Here is a 19189-nt window from a genome sequence, read left to right on the forward strand (position 1 = left end):
GCCCTCCCCTGCTGGCCTGATCGCCCCCCTAACTGCTTGCTTCCCTTCATGGCCTGGTCTTGCCCCTAACCGCCTCTGCCTTGGTCCCGCCACCATGGCTTTGTCCAGAAGGAAGTCGGGTGTCAGGAGGATGTCTGGTTGACTCAGTCTAATTAACATATTACCCTTTTATTAGTGTAGATTATTATTATTATTTCTTTCATATTCTTATTGCTTTTTTCCAAAAATAGTTGTAATAGCTCTCTGTCTGTGAGTTGTCATATCCTAACTGTTCCCCATAATAACTTATCATTGGTACTAATGGTCAGGTCCTTGAGGGAAGGAATTACATCACTTTTGCTGTCTTGCACACCATGTGTTCTCAGACCTCTGCTGCTCTATTGAAACTATCCTTCTGAATTTTAGTGTCCCTACCATTAGGTCTAAAGTTTTCTCAGTCCACATCAGCCTCTTTAATTTATCTGATTAATTTAATTAACTTAATAAGCATTTTTAAAAATCACAGCAGTTTAGGTTTACAAAATAATTGTTTGCAAAGAGCATAGAATTCCAACATACCCTTTCCCCCTCCACATAGTTACACTTTAATTTATATCTGTATCAACTGTGGTACATTTGTTAATTGATCAGCCAATATTAACATACTATTATTAACTGAAGTTCATAGTTTCGAGCTTACTCTTTGTGTTATATATTGTATGAATTTTTACAAATGTATAATGATATGTATTCATCATTGTAATATCATATGGAATAGTTTCACTGCCCTAAAGAAGCCCTGAGTATTATTTCCCCTAAAAGTTTAATACTTGTCTAGTCTTTTATTTATTTTTAAATAATTCTTTATTGTTGAAAGTATTACATATGTGCCATTTTTCCCCATTGATCCCCTCCAGCCTATCCCCCCTTCCCACCCCAGGCCTTCAGCACCCTATTGTCTGTGTCCATGGGTTATGCATATATGCATACAAGGTCTTTGGTTGATTACCTCCCACCCACCTCCCCCCACCTTCCCTCTGAGATTCCACACTCTGTTCCATGCTTCCATGTCTCTGGATCCACTCCGTTAAATATTGTTCATTCCTGGCTTCTGTATAACTAAAATTACCTTGTTCAACTCCTAATTCTCTAATTATTTTCTGTTTGTCTTCACTGGCTCATCTTCTACCCCCTACCTCTTAACATAGTTATCCCTTTCATTAGGATATCTCTCATATCTTCTCACCCCCATTCTTTTTTGCCCATGTATACCTATCTCTCAATTCTCAGTCATGATTTTGTAGCTGCCTACTATAAATTTTTATCTACCTATTTATTACATTTCTTTCCCAAATCAGATTCTTCTGCTAATTTTCCCAGTTATATTTAGAAGTACCCAAACTTCACCATTCTCTTTCCCTTACCCTTAGATTTTCATAATCGTTATGACAGTTCTTTCTTATTATCTCTCATCTCTGTCCCCTTTTCCTGATACCAACCCCTTTGTTCATGTTCTTATTACTTCTTCCTAAGAGACTTATAACAACTCTCTAAGTAGTCTGTAGTCTCTCATCTCTGGGCTCTTCTCCATCTAGACAGTCCTGAGTACCAGAATAATCTTGGTAAAGTAAATTTTTTATTTTATTCCTTAGTGACTTCCCAGTGCCTAACCAGACTCTTTAATCTAGAACAGCAATTTTCAACCTTTTTCATCTCATGGCACACATAATCTAATTACCAAAATTCTGCAGTACACCAAAAAATAAGTGTTTTGCCTATCTGGCAAAAACATAGGTATAATATTGATTAATTCACACACGATGGCTACTGATGTGTTGGCCATTGTCATTTTTTTATTTTACAATCTAAGGGAAAAGAGGTCAGTGTCCTAACAAAATAAATAGTCAGTTTTAAAAATTCTTAAGGCACACCAGCTGAAAATTGCTGATTTAGAGCTCAGGCCTTAGCAGCCAATGTTGCCTATTCATGGTTTGGGTTTGTTTGTTTGTTTTTGCATTACTTTATGCTTTTCTACTACTTGGTTTCTGCTAAAGTAGTTTCATTCTCATGTTTACTTTGAATAGGACATCTTCCTTGAGACAACATAATTTTTTTTTTGGATACTCTATGTTAAATGAACCCATGACATTTTTTGTTTGCTTTATGTATTCATTTATTATTGATTTCAGAGAGAAATCAGTTTGTTGTTCCAGTTGTTTATGTATACATTGGTTGCTTCCTGTATGTGCCCTGATCAGAGATGAACCTGCAACCTTGGCATTATCAGGATGACATTCTAACCAGCTAAGCTACCCAGCCAGGGCCTTTTTGTTTGCTTTTTAAAAAAAGAATTAAAGAAAATAACATTTTTCTTTCTTTATACTCTTATCTACCTAGATCATTTATAGATCCTTTATTTTCTTTGAGTAAATGAACCAATTCCTGTTTTTCATTATTTAACCACCATATTTTTACACTTCAAATCTCAAAATAATTTCTATTAGTATTTCTATTGTAGCATATATAATATACAGGGATTCAGATGTGCTTATAACTGAGCAGCTTTCACATTGAATTTTTTCATAGTATGCTCATAATATTTGCCAGTACTACACATATTTTTATAGAGTATTTGTGGTTACAAATTAACTAATTTCATTTTTTTCTAATACCTTTTTCTCATTATTCATTTTTGTGATGCACATTAATCTAATAGTAATATACCAATATTTTAGCAGCAGTATTTAGTAATTAGAGAAATAAGGAATGATAAAGATTAAGACTTGACATAAAAGGGCCGCTAAATTGTAAGAAGGACATGGATAATATAAAGGTGATTTCTCTTTTACTTTTGCATTTTAAAGACTTTTTTTTTCTTTATGGCACATACATTTATCTCAACTTTTAGATTTATATAGTATTAGGTGAACATTTCAGTCTAGCTCTTCCAACTTTAATAAATTTATGAGTTCTAATTGATAGCCCTGTACCTTGAAAAATGAGAACACTGAAAGTTCCCTTTCTGCCAGGATCAGCATTTACACATAGATCATGCATCCAAGTTAAATTCTTAACAGCTTTATTGAAATACTAGAGGCCCGGTGCACAAAATTCGTGCATGGGGGGGGTGTCCCTCAGCCCAGCCTGCACCCTCTACAATCTGGGACCCCTCGAGGGATGTCCGACTCAAAATCCAGGACTGCTGGCTCCCAACTGCTCACCTGCTTGCCTTCCTGATTGCCCCTAACCGCTTCTGCCTGCCAGCCTGATCACCCCCTAACCACTCTCCTGCCAGCCTGATTGCCCCTAACTGTCCTACCCTGCAGGCCTGGCCCCCCCAACTGCCCTCCCCTGCAGGCCTGGGTCCCCCCCAACTTCCCTCCTCTGCCGGCCTGGGCACCCCTAACTGCCCTCCCCTGCAGGCTTGATTGCTCCCAACTGCCCTCCCTTGCAGGCCTGGTCCCTCCCAACTGCCCTCCCCAGATGGCAATCTTGTGGTGGCCATCTTGTGTCCACATGGGGACAGCCATCTTTGACCCCATGGGGGCAGCCATCTTGTGTGTTGGAGTGATGGGCAATTTGCATATTACTCTTTTATTAGATAGGATAGAGGCCTGGTGCACGGGTGGGGGCCAGCTGGTGTGCCCTGAAGGGTGTCCCGGATCAGGGTGGGGGTTCCCTTGTGGTGTGGGGCAGCCTGGGCAAGGGGCGGTGGTTTGCAGGTCGGCCACGCCCCCCGGCGACCCAAGTGGAGGCCCTGGTATCTGGGATTTATTTATCTGCTATAATTGAAACTTTGTAGCCTTAAGCCAAGGCCTGGGCCGGCCAGGGTGTGCAGGAAGCTTGGTTTCCTCCATTGCCGGGGAAACCCAAGCCTCCTGCTCACTCCGTGGCCACAGCCATTTTTGTTGGGATTTATTTATCTTCTATAATTGAAACTTTGTAGCCTTGAGTGGAGTCCAGGGCCAGCTAGGGTGTGCAGGAAGCTTGGCTTCCTCCATTGCCAGGGAAACCCAAGCCTTCTGTTCGCTCTGTGGCCACAGCCATCATGGTTGGGTTAATTTGCATACTCGCTCCTGATTGGCTGGTTGGTGTGTCTTGTGGACATAGCGGGGGTACGGTCAATTTGCATATTACTCTTATTAGATAGGATAATTCACATAGCATACAGTTTACTCATTTATAGTATACACTAGAGGCCTGGTGCACGAAATTTGTGCATGGGTGGGAGTTGTTCAACTCGGTCTGCACCCTCTCACAATCCAGGACCCCTCAAGGGATGTAGAGGGATTGGGCCTAAACTGGCAGTCAGACATCCCTCTCGCAATCCAGGACTGCTGGCTCCTAACCACTGGCCTGCATGATCACCCTTAACCACTCTGCTTGCCTGCCTCATCGCCCCTAACCCCTCGCCTGCCTGCCTGATCACCCCTAACTGTTCACCTGCCTGCTTGATCGCCCCTAACTGCCTCTGCCTGCCTGATTGATCGCCTCTAACCACTTGCCTGCCTGCATGATCGCCTCTAACCACTTGCCTGCCTGCCTGATCACCCCTAACCACCTCTGCCTGCCTGCCTGATTGCCCCTAACTGCTCGCCTGCCAGCCTGATCACCCCTAACTGCCTCTACCTCAGCCCCTGCCACTGCGGTTTCGTCCGGAATGACATCTGGAAGGTCTTTCAGCTGTCTGGTCTAATTAGCATGTTATGCTTTTATTAATATAGATGTGTTCAGTATATTCACAGAGTTGTGCAAGTATCACAACATTCTTGCTGTAGAATAGTTTAGTGCCTTCAAAAAGAAGCTCTATACCCATTACTAGTCACTCCCTATTATATTTGAACACCATCCCCAACTCCCAGCTCTAGCCAACACTAATCTGCTTTCTATATCTACATATTTATCTATTCTAGACAATTTTTATAAAAGGAATCAAAGAGTATGTGATCTTTTTGACAGGCATAGCACAGTGTTTTCAAAGTTCATCCATATTGCATCATGTCTCTGCATTTCACTTTTTTATTGCTGAATTGTATCACTATACTAAATATTGTTTATTCATTCATAAATTGGGCATTTCGGTTGGTTTTACTTTTATAGTGTTATGAATATTCATGTACAGTTTTTTGTGGACATTTTATAGCTTTATAAACTTTTTAAAAGACTTTTTATAATTTTAGACCTTATATTTAGCTCTGTAGTCCATTTTGATTTAATTTTTATATATGGTGTGAGATAAGAATCCAACTCCATTCTTTTGCATGTAGCTATCCAGTTGCCCTAGCACCATTTGTTGAAAATACTATTCTTTTCCTGATTGAATTGTCTTCATAACATTGTCAAAAAGCAATTGATGACGTATATAAGGGTTTATTTCTGGACCCAAGATTCTGTTCCAAATATATCTACATATCTATTCTTATGGCAGTACTACAGTGCATTGATTGCAGTAGGTTTGTATCAAGTTTTAACATTAGGAATTATGAGTCCTCTCTTGGTTTTCTTTTTTAAGATTGTTTTGGCTATTCTGAATCTTTTGAATTTTCCTGTGAATTTTAGGATCAGCTTGCCAATTTGTACAAAAAAAAAGACACCTGGGATTTTGATAGGGGTTGAATTAGGATTGTGGATCAATTTGGGGAGTTTTCTAGTCCATGAATGTGGGATTTCTTTTAAGATCTTTAATTTCCTTTGACAGTGTTTTATAGTTTTCAGAATATAGCAGGTCCTCGAATAATATTTTAACTATGTTTCTTTTTTTAAAAAAATATATGTTTTTATTGATTTCAGAGAAGAAAGAAGAGGGAGAGAGGGAGAGAGAGAAACATCAATGATGAGAGAGAATCATTGATAGGCTGCCTTCTACATGCTCCCTACTGGGGATCGAGCCCCCAATCCGGGTGTGTGCCCTTGACCAGAATCGAACCCAGGACCCTTCTATCCACTGAGTCAAACCAGCTAGAGCTAACTATGTTTCATTATATCATTGATGAGGAGGAAAAAAATCTATTCTTTGTGGAGTTTTCACATTCTCCCCATGTCTGAGTGGGTTTTTTCTAGGTACTCCATTTTCCTCCCACATTCCAAAGATGTGCACATTAGATTAATTGGCACATCTAAATTGTCCCAGTATGAGTGAGTGTGGGTGGGGGTCTGAGTGCTCCCTGTGATGGAATGGCATTTTGTCCAGGGTTGCTTCCTGTCTTGCACCCTGAGCTACTTGGGTAAACTCCAGCCACCTGCAACTCTGAACTGGAATAAGCAGGCTGAAAAATAATTATCTTCTTTTTTATCAGTTTTTCTTAAGTGTGTGTATAGCTCGTTTACTTTAATGTTTATTAGAAGTCTTTATTTAGGAGTTTGGTGATAGTTTTGTGACTAGAAATATGTAGCAGGAGCTTAACTTTTTTTTTAATGTTTTTATTGACTTTTAGAGAGAGGAAGGGAGCTATCCTAGGTGTCTAGTGTATAGAAATATAATTGATTTTTCTATATACATATTGTATCCTGAATGCTTGCTGAACTCATTTATTGAAAGCTCTAATAGCTTTTTGGTATATTCCTTAGGATTTTCTGTGTACAAAATCATCTCATCTGCAAGTAGAGTTAATTTTACCTCTTCCTTTTCAATCAAATTACTAATTCAATCTCTTGTTATTGATCTATTCAGGCACTCTATTTCTTCTATGTTGGTTTTAGTAATTTGTGTCTATCTAGGAATTTGTCCATTTAATCTGATTTATCTAATTTGTTGGCATACAGTTGTTGGTAGTATCCATATATAGAAAAGGCTAATATGCTAAGTGTCCCTCCCACCGTCCGACTGGTCACTATGATGTGCACTGACCAACAGAGGGCAGATGCTCAATGCAGGAGCTGCCGAGCTGCAGTGACTTGGCAGCAGCAGTTCCTTGAAACCAGAGAGGAGGGAGCCAATTCCTCACGGGGCCACACGATTCCACCTTCGGCTGTGGGTTATGTTATTGCTGGGGCACTGTCGCTCTGTATCTGGTTTACTGTACACTTGCATTTGTGTTCCACACCCTGTATAACAGCAACTTTGCAGAGTGCCCTCTCGCACTCTGGGACCCCTTGGGGGATGTCAGAGAGCCAGTTTCGGCCAATACCCACAGGCCAGGCCAAGGGACCCCACCTGCCAGAGGGACCCCGCTCACTCTGCAGGCACCAGGGAGGGACCAAGGAAGGTTGGCTCCAGGGCATGTACGGCCTGTCTCGCCTAGTCCCGCCCACAGGCCACCTTCTAATTAATTTTCTTTCAATGTGCACGAATCCATGCACCAGGTCACTAGTTCCCTTATACTTCTGTAAGGTATTTATTTCTGTAAGCTATGTAGTGATATCTCTTCTTTTGTTCCTGATTTTTAGTAATTTGAGTTTCTCTTTTTTTCTTGCTTATCTATTGGTAGATTGTCAATTTTTTTTTATCATGTCAACCAAGTTTTGGCTTCCTTGATTTTTCTCTTATTATTTTTCTGTTCTATTTCATTTATTTCCATGCTAGCCTTTATTATTTTCTTCTTTCTGTTTGCTTTGAGTTTAGTTGGTTTTCTTTTTCTAGTTTTTTAAGGTGGAAGATTTAGTTATTTATGTGAGATATTTTCCTCTTTTTAATATAGGCATTTACATCTGTAAGTTTCCCAATGAGCTCTGCTTTACCTGCATGCTATCAGTTTTGGTATATTATGCTTTCATTTTCATTCATCTCTAATATTTTCTAATTCCCCTTGAGATTTATTTTTTGACCCATCAGTTATTTGGGAGTACTTTGTTTCATTTCCACATATATGTAAATTTCCCAAATTTTCTTCTTTTACTGATATCTAATTTCATTCCATTGTGATTAGAAAATACACTTTACATAATTTCAGGTCTTTCAAATTTATTGAGGCTTGTTTTATGGTTTACTATGTAGTCTATCTTGAAAGATGTTCCATGTATGCTTGAGAAGAATGTGTTTTCTGTTACTGTTGGATAGTGTTCTGTAGTTGTCTGTTAGGTCTAGTTGGTTTATACTGTTACTCACATCTTCTAATTCCTTGTTGATATTCTCTTAGGTTTTTTTGCACATTATTGAAAGTGGGGTATTGATGTCTCCTACACTGTAGAAATGTCTTCTTCTGCCTTCAATTCTGTCTTCTTTCATTTTATGTACTTTGAAGCTCTGTTGGTAGGTGCATGTATGTTTTTAATTTTCGTATCTTCCTGTTAGATTAACCTTTTAACAGTATGAAATGTCTCTTTATCTCTAATAATGTTTTTTGTTTTCAAGTCTGATACTAGTGTAGCCACTTCAGCTCTCTTGGTTACTCTTTGCATGGTATCTTTTTCCATTTCTTTTGCTTTCAACTTTATCTGTGTCTTTGAATCAAAAGTGTGTTGGTGGGCCCTGGCTGGTTTGGCTCAATAGATAGAGTGTCAGCCTGTGGACTAAAGGGTCCTGGGTTTGATTCTGGTCAAGGGCACATACCTACTAGCACATACCAGTAGTGGGTGTGCAGGAGGCAGCCGATCAGTGATTCTCTCTCATCATTGATGTTTCTATTTCTCCTTCATCCTTCCTCTCTGAAATCAATAAAAAATATATATTTTTTAAAATAATAAAAGTGTGGTAGTGGTGGTGGTTTGTTTGATTATTTGTTTATTTTGTAGTGAGTTGGCTGAACTAATGTTGCAAACTCTATTCCCCAGGCCCAGGGTGTGCCTCTGATCTCCATGCTCATTTTTTTGCAATTTTTTTTCTTTAGCCTTGCTACCAAGGGTTCTCCCTGGGTTGACCTAATCTACTTATTAATAAAAGTTTGTGCTTTATTTCCTTTAACCAGTTAGATTTTTATTGTTGACTGTGGATGTGGCTTGGAGGCAGCTATTATGTTCAGAGTGTTTTTTTGCCACATGTTCACCCAGAGACTAGTAGCTTGGAGGTTCGCTCTCTGATTGCTCCAAAGAGGGTATAGCCTTGGGCTTGCACAGTCTTCCAGACTGCCAAGGATGACAGTTTTATAATATTTGTGTACACATTTCTTCTGGATGATAAGTACTTTTGAAGAAATGAATCATTTCTCACACATCTCTATTCTACAATATTATTTCTAAACCACAATTCCTTTAACTCTGGGATTCAGCCACATTGTACAACAGGCAACTCTTAAGATGCTTCATGCACTCACACCTGGGCTTTCCTGATATAATTCCTCTTCTTCATTTGTCAAATCTTACTTTCACTCAACTCAATATTACCTTCTTCAAGTTTCTCCAGTCAGAAGTAATCATACCTTTCTTCAGTTCCAATGGCAATTTTGTAATTTTTATAATTTTTTCACTTATAATTACTTATCTCCCTCTTCAGATTTTATGATTTAATGCATTTTCATCTTTTTATTGCCACATACTTTGTACACAGAACATAATTATTGGATAATGAACCAATAAATTAATGTTTAAATGAATGGTATAATCTTTTGTTTTATAGCCGAGAGACACACAAGATCGCTGTATTTTATGTTGCTGAAGGACAAGAAGATAAACATTCCATTCTCACTAATACAGGAGGGAGTCAAGCATATGAAGATTTTGTAGCTGGTCTTGGTTGGGAGGTACTGTTGTTAAATTATACCAAATATTTTATTTCTATTTGGAAGCAGTAGTGGGTTTTTTTCTAGCTTATTTTATAAAGAAGCATTATATTAGGAGACTCAATAACTATACAGTGGGTTTATTATTGTTTCTATCCTATATCTCATCTGCAAAGACAGCAGCAGTTGGGACTTTGAACAGAAATTGTTGACTACTTTATGAGACAATATATTGTCAGAGAGTATGAAACGCATAGGTTTAGCAATCTGGATTTTCTTCACAGCTACGAATACTAGACTATTAGTCTTCAAACTAAGATATAAATACCCTTGGAACTAAACCAAGGCTTTCTAGGGGGCACATCAGGATGTTTCGTTTTAAGGAGATTAGTTTTCAGATAGATTCTCAACTTTACTAAAGTTAATGCCTGAGAACCCTTTTGTAGTCTCTTTCCTCTCCTTTTCTATTCTTTGTTTTTGTAAAAGAAAGGCTTACCACTCACCCACCCAAGTCCTGCATTGCCCCAGAAGGTTTAGAACCAAAAAAAGACAGTTCATTCAAGAGGTCATGTTCCTGAGAGAGTCTCTAAAAGCAATGCAAGAAATATGGAAAGGTATTGCATTTTAGGTCATCCTGGCAACCAATTCACATCAAGTTTTCTATGTCAAATCTATCTTAGAATTGTAAATCAGCAGTGAGATATTTACCACTGAAACTTATATTAATACTAGAAGCCCAATGCATGAAGATTCATGCTAGAATGGGCTTTCCTTTCCCTTGCTGCCAGCACCGCCTTTACACTCCGGCCCAGCCCCTTTCCACTCAGGCCCCGGAGCCGCCTCTTTCCGCTCCAGGAGCCGCCTCTTTCCACTCCAGCCCCGCCTTCCCACGCTGCCCAGAGGCCCTGAGAGACCGGGGGTGGGGCAGAACACCTGCGTCCCGGACCCGTCACTCAGCGCCTGTGTATGCAAATTTAACCGTCATCTTTGTTGGGTTAATTTGCATATCACTCCTGATTGGCTGGTGGCGTAGTGGAGGTACGGTCAATTTACATGTTTGTCTATTATTAGGTAAGATTAGAAGCCCGGTGCACGAAATTCGTGCACGGCGGGGGGTTGTCCCTCAGCCCAGCCTGTACCCTCTCCAATCTGGGACTCCTGGAGGGATGTCCGACTGCCCGTTTAAGCCCGATCCTGGTGGGTTCGGGCCTAAACGGGCAATCGGACATCCCTCTCACAATCCAGGATTGCTGGCTCCCAACTGCTTGCCTGCCTGCCTTCCTGATTGCCCCTAACCGCTTCTGCCTGCCAGCCTGATCACCCCCTAACCACTCCGCTGCCAGCCTGGTTGATGCTTAACTGCTCCCCTGCCAGCCTGTTTGCCCCCAACTTCCCTCCTCTGCCAGCCTGGTCACCCCTAACTGCCCTCTCCTGCAGGGTTGATCACCTCCAACTGCCCTCCCTTGCAAGCCTGGTCCCTCTCAACTGCCCTCCCTTGCAGGCCTGGTCCCTCACAACTGCCCTCCCTTGCAGGCCTGGTCCCTCCCAACTGCCCTCTCCTGCTGGCCATCTTGTGTCCACATGGGGGCAGGATCTTTGACCACATGGGAGCAGCTATATTGTGTGTTGCAGTGATGATCAATCTGTATATTACTCTTTTATTAGATAGGATAGAGGCCTGGTGCACGGGTGGGGGCCAGCTGGTTTGCCCTGAAGGGTGTCACAGATAAGGGTGGGGGTTCCCTTGGGGTGTGGGGTGGCCTGAGTGAGGGGCCTGTGGTGATTTGCAGGCCGGCCATGCCCCCTGGCAACCCAAGTGGAGGCCCTGGTATCTGGAATTTATTTTCCTTCTACAATTGAAACTTTGTAGCCTTAAGCGGGTGAGCCCGGCCAGGTTGTGCGGAAAGCTTTGCTTCCCCTGTTGCCGCCGGCAACCCTGGCCTGCTCTCTCAAGCTCCATTCTGCCGCCATTTGTTTGAATTTGTTTACCTTCTATAATTGAAACTTTGTAGCTTGAGTGGAGGCTTAGGCCTGCAACGGCTATGGAAAGCTTGGCTTGCTCTGTTACCTGGGAAACCTTGCTCTCTGTGGCTGTAGCCATCTTGGATTGGGGTTAATTTGCATACTCGCCCTGATTGGCTGGTGGGCGTGGCTTGGCTGGTGGGCGTGGCTTATGTAGTGGAGTGATGGTTAATTTGCATATTGCCGTTTTATTAGAGAGGATGTTTATTTTAATTGAAAAATGAAGTGTCAGATATGTTCTGACATGAAAGTGAATTTGATGTGGCTGATTGATATATTATTAAGTTAGTAGCAGACATTTTATATATATTCAGCAAAATCTATAGCTCTAAGATTTTGATGAAAATATGTTTAAAGCACATATATGTAACATACAGTATACTAGAAATTATCTCTTTGCATCATTAAACTTATGATGAAAGTTTTTATTGTAGTTGTCAATTTAATATATAGTTTCTCAAAATTCTTGTAGAGAATACATAAGCAAAATTGTTGAAGGCCAGTGCATTAGACTGTAAGCTACTGGAAGGCAGATACTTTTGCCCTATTTTGTTTTCTTTTTAAATTCCAGTTATTGCACAGTGTCTAATACATAAGCCTTTATCATTCAGTTTATATTTTATGGCTGATCTAACCTGCTATTTCACCCTAAGTAAGTTATTTGAGCTCTCTGGGTTTGTTTGCTTATTTGTCAAAGGTAATATACTTTTTTACCCAACAGATGTGATGTGAAGTCCAGCTGAGATTATGTATGTGGAAAGTATAAAGAAACACTGTAAATAGATTTTCTGTTTAAAAAATACAAAGCAGAAAAGTATTGGTAATAAGTATTAGTAAAAGCAAGGAACATATGAAAAAGAACAAATTAGTACACAGCAATGCTAATCAAACAGTGTAGTACTTGCATCAAAGATAGACATATCTATCAATGAAATACAATTTAGATTCCAGAAATAAACCCACACATCTATGTTCAACTGATTTTCAACAAGAGTGCCAAGACTATCTAATGGAGAAAGAATACTCTTTTTAACAAATAATGCTGGAACAACTGGAGAGCCATATGCAAAAGAATGAAGTTGGATTCTTACCTCTCACACTGTATATAAAAATTAACTCAAATGGATCAAAGACCTGAATGTAAGAGCTAAAACTATAAGACTCTTAGAAGACTGGTTTCAGTTGTTGAATCTAAGTGGTAGATGTAGGAGTGTTCTTTCAACCTTGCTGTATATTTGAAAAATCTAACAATAAAAAAGAGAAAGAAAAAAAAAACCTCTTAGGCCTGGCCAGTGTGCTCACTGGTTGAGCTTCAACCTATGAACCAGGAGATCACATGCCTGGATTCTGGGCTCAATCCCCAGTAGGAGGCATTGATTCTCTCTCATCATTGATGTTTCCCTCTTTCTCTCCCTCTCCCTTTCTCTCTGAAATCAATAAAAATATATATATTTTAAAAACTCTTACAAGACAAAAATGGGTAAATCTTCATGACTTTGGATTTGACAAGGGATTCTTCTTTTTTTCAGCTGTATTGAAGTATAATTTATAAATAACGGGAATTTTTAGATATGACACTAAAAACATGAGCAGCAAAGGGAAAACAATAAATTGGACTTCATTAAAATTTAAACTTTTGTGCTTCAAAGAGCATTATCAACAAACTGAAAAGACAACCCACAGAATTGGCAAATATGATTGCAAATCACTTCTAAAATTTATAAAGAACTTACATAAATTAATAATTAGAAGACAACCCAATTTAAAAAGTCGCCAAAGGACCTGAAATAAACATTTTTCCTAAGAAAATAAACAACTAGTAAGTACATGAAAAAAATGCCTGTTATTATTATCTATCAGAGAAATGCAAATCAAAACCACAGTGAGATACCACTCACTAGGATAACTAGAATCAAATAGACAACAGTAATAATAACTGTAGGCTAGGATTTGGAGCAATCTGAACCCAAAACAAAGTATGGCATATCCATATGACAATATTATTCAGCCATGTAAAGGAATGAAGTACTGACATCTGAAAATATTCAGGCTTCAGTCAGAAATTGTACAAAGAACCAGGAAAGTCTCAAACTGAATGAGAAGACAATAGATGCCAAAGCCAAGAGGACAAAGATTTTGTTTGTTTTTTTTGTTTAGTTAATCCTCACCAAGGATATTTTTCCCATTGCTTTTCAGAGGGTGGAAGTAAGGGAGGGAGGGAGGGAGGAAGAGAGACAGACAGATATTGACTGGTTGCCTCCCATACATGCTCCAATCAGGGGCAGGGAATGACCCCGTCACCCAGGTGTACATGTCCTTGAACAGGAATCGAACCAGCAACCCTTTGGTGCACGGGTCAATGCTCTAACCACTGAGCACGCCAGTCAGGATAAGATGACAAAGATTTTAAAGTGGCATAATGGAAATGCTTCAACAAGCAATTGGGAACACAGTTGAAACAAATGAAAAATATAAAGTCTTAGCAAAGAAATAGAAGATACAAAGAAGAACTAAATGGAAATTTTAGAACTGAAAATACAATAACAAATTTAAAGCTTAATAGATGGGCCCAGCAACAACCAGGTAGAGATTGGTGTGCAGAACAAAGAATCAGTAAACTGGAAGATAGAATTGTAAAAAAAACTCATCTGAAAGTAGAAAAAGAATAAAAAGGAGAAAGAGGTTCGGTCTGAAAATCAATTGAAGAAATAATGTCAAAAACTTCTCAAATTTGGCAAGAGAAATAAAGGTAGTAAAACTGCAGATCGAAGAAGCTGGGTGAAACCCATACAGGAAATCAAAAGAAATCTGTACTAAGATACATCATAATTAAACTTAAGAAAGCTAGAGACAAAAAAAAATCTCAACGGTGTACAGAGAAAAAGTGGACCTTATTTATAATGGGAAAACAATTAGAATGTTACTGAAATTTTTATCAGAAACTATGGGGACTAGGGGAAATGACAATGTTTTTCAAGTGGTAGTGGGGGGAAAACTGTCAACCCAGAATTTTATAGCTAGCAAAGGAATGAAGTAAAAGATTCTCAGATTAAGGACAACTTACAGAATTTGTTGCCAGCAGACCTACCCTAAAAGAATCACTACAAGGTTCTGTTAACAGAAAGGAAATGATAAAAGGAATCTTGGAACATCAGGAAGAAAGAGCATGGCAAAAAAAAAATACGGGTAAATATACCACCCATGTTTGATGGTCGGTGCAAAAATTATTTCACTATCTGATGTCTTTCTAAATGTAGTGACATGAAAATATTCATGACAATTATATTACAACTAGAGGCCCAGTGCATGAAATTCATGCATGGGGCGGGAGGGGTGTCCCTCAGCCGTCCTGCACCCTCTCGCAATCCAGAACCGCTGGCTCCTAACCACTGGCTCCTAACCACTCTGCCTGCCTGCCTGATCGCCCCTAACCACTTGCCTGCCTGCCTGATCGCCCCTAACTGCTCGCCTGCCTGCCTGATCACCCCTAGCCACCTCTGCCTCAGCCCCCACCACCACGGCTTAGTTCAGAAGGACATCCAGAATGACGTTTGGAAGATTGTTTAGCTGTCCGGTCTAATTAGCATATTATGCTTTTATTATTATAGAACAGGGAAAGTAAAGGGCCATAAAGTGATGTAGGTTTTCTATATTTCACTCAGACTGGTGAATGACAACATCATTGGTGTTATCTATCTACTAGAGGCCTGGTGCACAGATTCGTGCATCAGTGGGGTCCCTCGGCCTGGCCTGTGCCCTCTCCCAATCCGGGACCCCTCAGGGGATGTCAGAGAGCTGGTTTCGGCCCGATCCCCACAGGCCAGGCTGAGGGACCCCACCGGTGCACAAATCTGTGCACCAGGCCTCTAGTCCTATATAATAAAACCCTAATATGCAAATCGACCAAATGGCAGAACAACCAGTCCTATGATGCGCACTGACCACCAGGGTCAGATGCTCAATGCAGGACTGATGAATCTCAGAGGGAAGGAAGGAGGGGGAGGGCGGGAAGAGATTAACCAAAGATCTTATATGCATACCAGAGGCCTGGTGCATGAAATTCAAGCACGGGGGTGAAGGGTGTCCCCTCAGCCAGGCCTGCATCCTCTCGCAATCCGGTCACTCCACCAAGAACACATAACAGTCCTATATGTTCAGTAAACAGCAGAACTGCAAAATATATGAAGCAAAACTGATAGAACTAAAAGAAGAAATAAACGAATCCACAATTATAGATGGAAACTTCACCACTCTCTCAACAACTAAGAGAAGAACCAGACAAAAAATCAGCAAGTATGTGGAAGAACTCAACATCATCATCAGGAGGGATTAATTGCATTTATACAGCACTCTGCCTGACAACAACAGAATACATATTCTTTTCAAGTTCCCAAAATAGACCATATGTTGGACCATAAGACAAACATCAAATTTAAAAGCAGTGAAATCATACAATGGGATCAAACTGGAAATCATTAACTGAAAAATCTCCAAACACTTGGGAGGGTTGCATACTCTGTAATTTCCAGAGTATTTTCTTAAAATGACATTCTTAAAATGACAATTTTAGTAGTGAAGAACAGATTAGTTATTGCCAGAGATTAAGGAGGCAGTGGGGTGGGAGTGAATCATGTAACAGGGCAACATGAGGGATCCTCTCATAATGAAAATGTTCTGTCTTTTAACTTTATCAGTGTCAGTATCCTGGTTGTAATATAGTTTTTCACTGGAGGAATCAGGGTAAATGGTACATGGGATTTCTTTTTATTATTTTTTAAAACTTCATGTGAATTTTCAATGATTTCCAGATAAAAAGGTTATTTAAAAAGAATAGAGGTCAGCAAGTGTTATCAAAGTGTTCACAGCAAGGGAACATTAAACAGACTTTCTCCTTTACATAATCAGATAATTGACTTGAAAATAACTTTGTCACTAAAAAAAAAAAAAATCTACACTAAGATACTCGTTTTACCTATCAAATTATCAAAGATCATAAAGTTTGATAATTTGAGGTGGTGTGAGGGAAACAGGTACTCTCATTCACTATTGGTGCCATGTATGAAAAGCAATTTGGCTAGTGGGTTTCAAAATTAAAAGTGCACATGCCCTTTGACTTACAGTTCCATTTTGGAGTATTTGTCCTACAGATCTACTTGCACAAATGCAGCATGACGTGTTCAGTGTTATTCACTGCCTCCTTAATCTCTGGCAATAACTAATCCATTCTTCACTACTAAAATTGTCATTTTAAGAATGTCATTTTAAGAAAATATCTAATTGACTGTAATGGCAAAAGATTGAAAACAACTTAAATATCCTTCAAGTAGGGGACTAGTGAAATTATTGTTCATCAAGAAAATGAACTGTGAAGCCATGAAAACAAAACAAAAAATGAGGAAGCTCTTTACTTACTAATAAGGAGTATTTTTCAAGATATTTTAAGTGCAAAGAAAGCAAAGTGCAGAACATTGTATATAAGTGCTATGTGTATGTAAAAACACACATACATAAAAGAATTTAATTGTATATACAGAGAACATTTTTGGAAGAATACTTAAGAAATTGCTTTCTGGGAGAGCTGAGTAGCCAGAGACGAGATATGGAAGGTATATCTTTTGAATTGTTAATTATATGAATGTATTACTGAATCAATCTCATATAGTAATGGTATAAAAATTAGTCATATGTTCACCCATTAGTAGCTGATATTGATGGTTAAAAGATGTCTCTTCACATAGTACAGAGATTTTATTTTTACAATTCTCTACTTTATCCGATATCCAGATTTATTATTTTAAAACATATGTATAAGTGGTTCTCTGAATGGAGAAATTTAAGCAGTGTTTAAAAAATTTTCCCATTATTTCTTTAATTTTCTATAATGAACTTAAGTTGCTGATTTCCATGCATCACACAGATCCAGGGAATATAAGTCAATGCAATGGCCCTGATATTAGCCTTTATTGTATCTAGAATCAGAAAAAAAGGTATTTAAAAATCTTTGCACAGATTGATTCCTAGTTCGATGCATTTGAAGTATGCTTAAGTTCTGCATTTTGATATTCTTGTTTGGGGCTAATGATACATACTAATAATTAGGAAGGCAGTTTGGAGGAGTAAATATGATACACCTAATTAATAATTTTATCAAAGTGGCATTACTGTTTTAACTTTTCCCGAAATCATTTCCAGTCTTGATTTTTGCTACTTGATTTTTACTCTCTGGCCTTGGTGTCCCCCACAGCCTTTCCAATTTACCATTAACACCTAGTAGCCTAACTAAAGATTCATAGTACACAGCAGTTCATTTCTTTTCTAATTAACTCCTATTAATTAGGGATCTTCAAATACTTAAGAAAAAATACTGAAGTGAACAGAGCAGCTCTCACTGGTAATTCTGGGTCAAGCATTAGTTGATCTCCTTCCCCTTGTTTTTACAAGTGAAAAGTTTGCTCTTTTTCAGCTGAGTTTTTTTTTAATTTTGTTTAGTTGATTAATATTGTGTCTCTTCATTGCTTCTAGGTAAATCTTACAAACCATTGTGGTTTCATGGGAGGACTACAAAAAAACAAAAGCACTGGATTGACCACACCATATTTTGCTACCTCTACAATGGAAGTAATTTTTCATGTATCAACAAGAATGCCTTCTGAGTCTGATGACTCTTTGACCAAAAAAGTAAGTGTTAAAATCCTGGTATTTACAAAAATTATTATATAAATTATATAAGTAATCTAATTGATCAAACACTAATTCTGAGTACTCACCTAATACTGTCTTCAGAAACAGTATTGTTATAGAACAAACTCTGTTTTCTTTAATGATATGATTGATTGTCTTAACTAAAGATTTGCCTTCAAGAAAATGGAGATCTGACAAATTGAAAAACTTGTGTATACAAAGTTGTGAAATTATATTTCAAATCCCTTTGTATGGATAGATATGTTTTTATTGATTGAGGGAGAGGGGGAAAAAGTAAATTATTACAAAAGCACTTAAAATATAACATTCTTTATTATAACTTTTAATTAAAACTAATATAGCAGATAAAATAAGCCTTAATTTAAATAAGTTTCACAAGAGAGATAGTGGAGTAGTTTCGATGGCCCACACCTTCTAAAACCTATGACACCATTTTACTGTAGCTGGCACCATTATTCAAAAATCATTTTAACGACCACAGGGATACCTCAGAGTACAGTTGTGTGTATTTGGTTTTGTTAGGAAGAAATACTTTAAAATTAAAATCTTGTCCAACATTTCTTCTCTTTGCCTTCTTCACTTCCTCCATCTTTTCTTCCTCCTCCATTTATTCAAAACTACTGTTGTATTTAACCAACTTAATATCATAGGTCATTTTTATTTGATATTTTGTTGCTTGATATCAAAGCTCTGTACACTTCATTAATAAGCTGTGAAAACAGTGCTCTTATCACACTATTGAAAAGGAACTTCAGAACTCTTCTTAAATATTGATAAGATTGATTTAATATCCTTGATGCATTTTTTTTATATTTTAGAATGTTGTTGGAAAATGCTTACTAAATGAGTAATGGTTACTGAAAGTAATATAAGGATGCTAATTAGATTTAAAT

At 38.6% G+C, this 19189-nt stretch overlaps 1 protein-coding gene across 4 annotated transcripts in view; it reads left to right on the plus strand.

Moving 5' to 3' along the window:
- Positions 1 to 19189, plus strand: part of RALGAPA1 (Ral GTPase activating protein catalytic subunit alpha 1) — a 278398-nt gene that overhangs the window by 195926 nt on the left and 63283 nt on the right. For 3 of the 4 annotated variants that reach the window (XM_079767517.1, XM_079767520.1, XM_079767518.1), the window contains exons 35-36: positions 9470 to 9593; positions 18117 to 18272. In XM_079767517.1, coding sequence (XP_079623643.1) covers positions 9470 to 9593; positions 18117 to 18272 — 280 coding nt within the window. Of the gene's footprint in view, positions 1 to 9469; positions 9594 to 18116; positions 18279 to 19189 lie in introns of all 4 variants that reach the window. The other variant, XM_079767519.1, reaches the window with a different exon arrangement.

This window comes from Cnephaeus nilssonii (assembly GCF_951640355.1).
Source record: "Cnephaeus nilssonii genome assembly, chromosome: 4".
In the NCBI taxonomy this organism is placed as follows: domain Eukaryota; kingdom Metazoa; phylum Chordata; class Mammalia; order Chiroptera; family Vespertilionidae; genus Cnephaeus; species Cnephaeus nilssonii.